Genomic DNA, 8,417 nt, shown 5'->3' with positions numbered 1-8,417 from the left:
TGTGCCCATCAATGGCGACACGAGGATGCCCGTGACGCAAAAGCGCCGGCAACCTCTCAACTCGAAACAAGATATATAACCGCAACAAAATAGAAATGAAACCTCATTTCTCTTTTTCGTTATATATCAAGCCAAGGAACAGAACAAAACTTGTGAACGAATGAAATGAATAATCTGCCTTTGCCTGCCACTGCGAGAGAAAACGAAAACGGGAGGCGGGCGGGCGGGCGTACATGTCGTGTCGTGTCGCGTCCCGCAGAAACAGAAAACAGAGGGCGAGGATGATTATTATTACATGGGGCGCCTCGTCGTCTTCCTCTGCCGAGGCGTTGCCCACACATCACTCGCCAGTAGAGTACTCTACCTCACGCACCACCATCGACAACTTGACCCGAGCTGAGCACCTCGCTTCCTCCGCTGCTCACTCAGTCCTCGCCATCATCTCCTTCTTTCCAGCTTTTCTTTGTAGCTGCCTCCTCCGGTCCTCCCCCTCCCCCGCCCGCGCCCTGTCCCTGTGGACTGTGCCCCCGCTTGCTTTGCTCGCTGCCTTTCCCCCTCCCTCTCCTCTTTCTTAAAAGGCTGCCCCCTCGCACCTCCTCCCTCTCTCTCTCTCTACTTCTTCTCTCTCTCTCTCTCTGCCTTGGCATGGCCGCCTGAGGTCAAATACCCATCCCGCTTTCTCTCTCTTTCTCGCGCAATCTTTGTCCCAGATTCCAACCCTCACCCCTCCCCTCCATCCATTTATATTACTGTCTGCCTGCCTGCTAGTGCTCCGCTTCATCTCTTCCCCATGGCCATGGCTTCCACGGCGGCGGACAGCGAGCCCCGGACGGAGCAAAAGCGCCGCTAGCTTGGCTTCTAAGTTCTGAGGCTCTGACCTCCCTTCTCACCCACCCCACACCTACCTATCAGTACAGTCACTGAGTAGCAAGCTCAGCTCAGCTCGGCTTGACTTGAAGTGGTGCGTAGAAGTTGGTTGTTGGTTGCGCGGAGAGGAGCGGATGGAGAGCAGATGGAGGAAGGCCAAGATGTCGCTGGGGCTCAACCTCTGCGTCTACGTGCCGCGGACGCTGGACGACCTGGACGCCGGCCCGCCCTCCACGGGCTCCTCCACGGCCGCGCTCGTCTCGCCGGCGGCCTCCTCCTCCTCCTACGCCACCAGCGCCAACACCACCCCCACCGCCGACCCGCCCAACGGCAGCGCCAGGGGCCCCGGCGCGCTCATGCCCACCACCCCGACGCCCACCTCCGCCGGCCTCCGCCTCTCCAAGTCCGGCAGCAAGTCCTTCAAGGTACCGCCACCACCATGTCTTCTGTAACATAACATTGAAAAAAAAGAACTTGCTGCAAAGATCCATCTATCTATCTATTACCATGCTCTTCTTGATTTATCTCTGCTTTCTCAGTTAATTAAGCTCTAATCCCTCACAAAAACTACTTAAAAGCTTGGATTCAGGTTGTACACCTGTGACGTTCTTGTGCTTCCAATGATGCGCGCAAGTAGCTTTCTTCCATTCTTTCGACACACACACACGCACAAAGTGGGGTGAAGAACACAGGAGGAGGGGGGGAAAGGAGGAGAATGTGAGGGGCAATGGTGGATGGGGAATATCATCATGGAGTGGGGGAGTTTGTCTTTCTTTACTGCTGGGGTCCTCCTCCTCCATAGATGGATAGATAGTCCACACATCTTTTTCCTCATCACTCACCTTTTCCTCCTAGTCCTCCTAGATAGCCAGCCATCCTCATTCACTTCACTTCTTTTCGTGGAGGCATAAAGAGGAGGCAGTGACACACACAGCTCCTTTTCACAGCAGCAGCTTGCCTGCTTGGACACTGTTCTCAGATGCCTTCTTGCATTCTTCCAACACACACCGGCAAAAAAAACAACATTTGAGAGCAGGAGCGTGGGTGCCCATGGAATGGATGCCTGGGAGCCCACCGGAGCCCCCCTTTAGGGCGCCCAGAGGCCAGATTTGGAAAAGGTGATTAGTTTCCGGCCAGATGATGCCAATTTGCAAATTGTTTAGCTGCAGTGTCCCTAGTTAAGTTGCAGTATCCCTAGTTATGCCATGGGCTATGGAATCAATGACGTGGCGCCGCGCTCAGCGGACACGGGGGATGGTTTAGGTTTGGGTTTTCAAATCTTTGTGGGGGGGTCAGCTCTTTGATCTTCTTCCTGGTCTTACATGCTCAGGTGTTTTCTTTAGTCAGAAAAAATTGAATTATTCAAATCAAGGCATCCACATCACTATGATAATTCTAACAAGAATACCACCCCCTTGCATTATTTCAACAAAGATAAATCAGAACAGGAGGGGCTGGATTCTCATCTCTCTTTGGAGAACCCAGAGGCTCTCTGATCTTTTGGCCTTACAGGGTGAGGTGTACTGCTGTTTAGTCAGCGACGAATTATTCAAACTAAGGCACCTACATCACTTGAAAATGCTAGGAGATTACCACTTCCAATTGTAAATTAGCTTGACCATGGATTACCTAAACATTGAGCAAGTTTCTTCTTCTCAACTCAAAGTCTGAAAGTGCAGCGCAATAGCAAGGTGTTCTTTTAATCTGACAGAAGGCTGATACTGTGCGAAAGTGCCTTTCTGCTCCCGAGCTCATTTGAGCTCGGTGAACAGTAAAATCGAAAAAAAATAAAAAAAATTCTCAGAGAAACATTGACAAAAGTTCTAAATGCTTGCAAAAATTCATCATGAAATCACATTCCAGTAAGGCGTGGCAAAAAAAAAAACAAATTCAGCATCCAAAATGCTTTTGAAAGTAGCATTTTCAGAGTACCGATTTTGTTTTTTTTTTTTGCCACGCCTTCTAGAAATGTGATTTCATGACGAATTTTTGCAAGCACTTAAAACTTTTGTCAATGTTTCTACCAAAAAAAATTGGAATTTTTTGATTTTTTTTTTTAATTTTTTTCGATTTTTTTTTATTTTACTGTTCACCCGAGCTCATATGAGCTCGGGTGCAGAAACTCCACGTCCGATACTGTGGTATTTTACAAAGGCTTTCCAAGGGTGGTCAACAATACTAATGCATTTCTTTCACAGTCAAGCAATCCATAACTTGGTCATCAGAACAAAACAATCTACGAAATGTTAAATGACAATGACGCTTGGAAAATCGAAAGCTCATGGATAACTTCATCTTCATGGACCACCATCCTTTTCATAACAGCTGCTTGGGCACTGCTCTCAGATCCCTTATTGCATTCTTTCAACAACAAAAATGAACAATTCAGAAGAAGAAATTTTTAAAGTTGCAGTGCCCCTTGTCATGTTACTGCACCAATGACGTGTAACAGTCCTAAACAGACACGGGGACATGGTTAGCTTTGGGTTTCAAATGCTTCTGGGAGGTCGGCTCTTTGATTTTCTAGTCTTACAGGGTGAGGTGTATTGTTTAGTCAGCAATGAAATTTTCAAATTAAGGCACCTACAACACTTAATAATGTTAGGAGATTACCACTTCCAATTGTAAATTAGCTTGACCATGGATCTTAACCTTGCTAGGTAAATACCTAAACCTTGAGCAAGCTGCTTCTTTTCAACTCAAAGTCTGAAAGTGTGGCGCATTAGTAAGGTGTTCTTTTTATCTGACAAAAGCCTGATAGGGTGGCATTTGACAATGGTATTTCAAGTGTGGTCAAACAATACTAATGTATTTCTTCATCGTCAGGCAATACATGACTTATTCATTGGAACAAAACTATCTATGCAATGTTAAATGACAACGACGTTTCAAAAATCGAAAGCTCATGGATAACTTCATCTCTCCATGGTCCACCATCCTTTTCAGAACAGCTGCTTGTGCACTGTTCTCAGACCCCTTCTTGAATTCTCTCAACAGAAAAAAAAAACAATTCAGAACAGGAGGGGATTGTTAAGATGCAGTGCCCCTAGTTACGTTACTGCATCATTGACGTGTAACGGTCCTAAGCGGACACAGGGACACGGTTAGCGTTTGATCTTCCGGTCTTACATGACGAGGTGTATTATTAGTCAGCCAGGAATTATTCAAATTAAGTCACTTACATCACTCGATAATGTTAGAGATTACCACTTCCAATTGTAAATTAGCTTGACTATGGGCTTCGCGTCGCTACATGACTAACTAAACCTTGAGTAAGTCTCTTATCAAATCAAAAGTCTGAAAGTGCGGCGCCTGAGCATTTTTTTTTCTGATGGAAGCCTGATTCTGTGACATTTGGCAAAAGTTTTTCGAGGGTGGTTGGCAATACCACCGTATTTTTTAGCGGGCAAGCAATCCATGACTTATTCATCACAAGAAAAATATCTATGAAATGTTAAACGATAACGACATTTTAAAAATCAAAAACTTATGGATGACTTCATCTTCATGGTCTACCATCCTTTTCAAAACAGCTGCTTTGTTACTGTTCTCAGACCCCACTGCTTGGGCACTATTCTCAGATCCCTTGTTGCATTCTTTCATGTAATTTTCCCCATGACAGAGAGGGCATATGGATTCCCAAGAGCCCACCACCATCTCACTTTAGGGTGCCCAGTGGCCAGAATTGGAAAAGGATTAGTACTCTGGTCATGCCCATCTGCAATTATTAAATTGCATTATCCTTTGTTATTTTATAAATCATTGGTGCGCGGTGGTGTGACGAAGGCCGAAGACACGATTAGTATTGTTTTGAAATGTATCTGGAAGGTCAGCCCTTTGATCTTCTGGTCATATAAGGGTGATGTGTATTGGTTTGTCATCAATGAATTATTCAAGTTAAGGCACCTAGATCACTTGCATAATGTTAGATTACAACCCCATTGGAAATTAACTGGACCATGGGCTTCACCTTGCCACATGACTATACCTTGAACAAGTTTGTTTTGCCCAACTGAAAGTCTGAAAGTCCGGCCGGTAAGCAAGGTTTGTTTGTTTATTCTGATGGAAGCCTAAAACTGTTAAACTACAGCATTTAGAGAGAAAGGTCGACAATACAAATGTAGCTCTTTAGGAATTAAGCAACCCATGACTTATTCATCATGGCAACACTATCTGTATAAAAATAAATAAATGACGAGGACAATTGAAGAAATGGAAAAGTCATGGACAACTTCATCTTCTTGATCTATACATTTATTATTGTGACGTTTCAATGTTTATTTGGCTGGTCTTCTTTACTTCAGTTTGCACCATCACTTGATAGTTGATACGACTATATATACCATGAAAAACGCTTTCCCAGATTCATATTTTTGACCATTTTTTAATATCTGTATCTTAATCCTTTTATATTGCCTTTTTTGCAGAAAACATGTGCGATATGCTTGACCATAATGAAACCTGGTCAGGGCCATGCTCTATTCACGGCAGAGTGCTCACATACCTTTCACTTCCATTGTATATCTGCAAATGTTAAGCATGGAAGCAACAATTGTCCAGTTTGTCGCACCGAATGGAAGGAACTTCCATTTCGTGGCCCGCTGGTTGCTGCAATCCCTCAAGGAAGTGCAAGGATTAATCCTGTTAATGGGCAGCAAAATGGCGGCCACATGACGCTATTGCGACCACTCCCTCGTGCTCGTTCTTCTGGTCGCCTTCATCATGTAACTTGTTTGTTGCCTGACACAGACCGAAGTGTTTTCAATGATGATGAACCCTTGGACTTGTGTGAAGCAACCGATGACCATCAGCAGGGATGTTCAAGAACAGTAGAGATAACGACACACCCTGAGTTCACTGAAATACCAGAAAGTACTTCAGAAAGAAGCTTCACTGTTCTAATTCATCTAAAGGCACCCCTTGCTCAGAGTTTGCACGTACCTGGAGATGACAGTAGCCCAAACACTGGTCGAGCCCCGGTTGATCTTATCACAGTGCTTGATGTCAGTGGTAGCATGGCTGGTACCAAACTTGCATTGCTGAAGAGGGCCATGGGGTTTGTCATTCAGAACCTTGGCTCCTCAGACCGGCTTTCTGTCATCGCCTTCTCATCATCTGCACGCAGGCTCTTCCCTCTTCGTCGGATGACCGAATCTGGTCGTAAGCAAAGCTTGCTAGCAGTCAATTCTCTGACGTCAAATGGTGGCACCAACATTGCTGAGGGTCTGAGAAAAGGCTCCAAAGTGATTGAAGAACGACAGGCCAAGAATCCAGTCTGCAGCATTATCCTTTTATCAGACGGGCAAGACACATATACAGTCTCACCAAGCACGGGTGCACACAAACCATTTACAGTCTCACCAACTGCCTGTGCACAGAAAGCATCAGCGGAGTACTGTGCGCTCTTGCCATCTACTAATGGCAGTCAGCAGGTACCAGTTCATGTCTTCGGGTTCGGTGCTGACCATGATGCAGTTTCGCTCCATTCGATCTCTCAAACCTCTGGTGGGACCTTTTCATTCATCGAGACGGAGGCTACCATCCAAGATGCATTCGCCCAATGTATTGGTGGACTCTTGAGTGTGGTCGCACAGGATTTGCGTGTAAAGGTGGAGAGTGTGCACCCTGATGTGCACTTTGGTTCCATCAGATCAGGTAGCTACTCCAGCAGAATTGCAGATGATAAGAGGAATGGGTCCATTGATGTTGGTGACCTGTATGCTGAAGAGGAAAGGGATTTTCTCATGACTCTGAACGTTCCCCAAGGCTGTGGCGAAGAAACGGCACTTCTCAAAGTTGGTTGTGTCTACAAAGATCCGCTGATGAAGGAGACCATCAACATGGCTGAGGTGCAGGTGAAGATCTCTAGGCCTGCGTTCGTGTCGGTGCAAACCGTGTCGATCCAGGTGGACCGGCAGAAGAACCGTCTTCATGCAGCAGAGGTGATGGCCGCGGCAAGGTTCTCCGCGGAGCGTGGCGAGCTGGCACACGCGGTCTCGCTGCTCGAGGACTGCCGGAGAATGATCATGGGGTCTGCGTCGGGGCAGTCCGGCGACCGGCTGTGCCAGTCGCTGGACGCGGAGCTGAAGGAGATGCAGGAGAGGATGGCGAGCCGGCAGAGGTACGAGGCGTCCGGGCGCGCCTACGTGCTGTCGGGCCTGAGCTCGCACTCGTGGCAGAGGGCGACCGCCCGCGGCGACTCCACGGACAGCGAGAGCCTGATCCAGGCTTACCAGACGACGTCGATGGTCGACATGGTACTGCGCTCCCAGACACTGACCCGCTCGTCGACCCCGAAGCAAACCCCACAGATGAGGCACGCCAAGTCGTTCCCGGCGCGCCCGCAGCCTAGGTAGGTAAAAGAAACCGCGCCCCGGCACGATCGGCGCCGAAATAAGGATCTTTAGCTGAATTTAGATTCTGTGGAAGCAGCAGTAGTGGTGTGAGTTGGATTCTTGGTTTTTGTTGGGGTGTGTGGGGGTGATGGGATTGGGTTGGGGGTGGTACAAATGGTGTGGTATAAGGAGATGTAAATTTGTTTTGGGGGCTGGTGGTGGTGGTGGGGGTGAGGGTATATGGAGAGAGTTAAGTTAAGGTGAGGTAATTCTGTACTGTAGTGGGTTAGAGAGGGGGGCTGGGGCTGGTATAAGTGTGCTGGGGGAAAATGGGTAAGGTAGGGGGGAAGAAGGTGTTGTGCTGTGCTGTGCTGTGCTGTGTTGGTTACTTGGTGTTAGGGGGGTATACTCCAGTATTGTTGTATGTACTGCTAGCTCTCCTTTGTGTGGTGGTTGCTGGGTGGTGATGTACATAAAGAGATGGTATACATTTGTGATCCGAACCGAACTGAATCCAACTCTTTGGTGAACTGATGCATGGATGCATACCTAATCTTTGTTGCAAGGCTAGTCCAATCTGCCCCTGGGTCTGAACATGGTTAATTTGCAAGCTCTGAATCTTATTTTTACTGTACTTCAGTACTTTGGCAGTTCTCTTCTCCTGTGCTGATGGATGTTGGAGGCGTTGGTGGGCAGGTGATGCTACTGATTTCGCATGCCTGTCGCGTATGGAGATGAGCTGGTAGAAGTACATCACATATTTTCACATACCTCGGGTGAATCTGTTGGATGGCGGCGATTGCTCGTCGACGGCTCGTCGTGTCTCGGTATCTGGAACGACGACCCCCACGCGTGGCGGCGCTGGTGGATAGCCACGCCGCGGCGTCAGGTGTGGGGCGGGGCGGCGCGATTTCTCAGGCGGGTTTTGGCGACGGCGGGGAGGAGGCTGCTGCGGTCGGCCGGTGGCCGCCACCGCAACCGCGATCTGAGCTGAGGAAGGACGATACTGATTTGGAACGGGCCGTGGGCCGGGAACGCGGCTCTGTATGAATTTGGGCCTGGGCTTCCTCTAGGCCCAGTAGCATGGCTGATGTACGGTGTGGATGGGGGCCCTCGGGAGGGTCACGGTCGGGCTCGGTTGGCGGGCTGACGGGAATGCCTCAACCGCAACGGTCTTCTTCTAGAGTCGCAGACTGACCGACCGTGATAGCGATG

General features: G+C 48.2%; 1 protein-coding gene across 1 annotated transcript; it reads left to right on the top strand.

Annotated features, from left to right (window-relative positions):
• Window positions 1-327: 327 nt before the first annotated feature.
• On the top strand, window positions 328-7,841 carry LOC123139428 (E3 ubiquitin-protein ligase WAV3). Its single transcript, XM_044559232.1, has 2 exons — window positions 328-1,292; window positions 5,295-7,841. The coding sequence occupies exons 1-2, from the start codon at window positions 1,002-1,004 to the stop codon at window positions 7,221-7,223; spliced, it is 2,220 nt and encodes a 739-aa protein (XP_044415167.1). The 5' UTR covers window positions 328-1,001; the 3' UTR covers window positions 7,224-7,841.
• Window positions 7,842-8,417: the final 576 nt, after the last annotated feature.

This window comes from Triticum aestivum, chromosome 6B, assembly GCF_018294505.1.
Source record: "Triticum aestivum cultivar Chinese Spring chromosome 6B, IWGSC CS RefSeq v2.1, whole genome shotgun sequence".
NCBI classification, from domain to species: domain Eukaryota; kingdom Viridiplantae; phylum Streptophyta; class Magnoliopsida; order Poales; family Poaceae; genus Triticum; species Triticum aestivum.
Note: the sequence above shows the minus strand (reverse complement) of the source record. Positions and strands in the feature narration are given on the sequence as shown.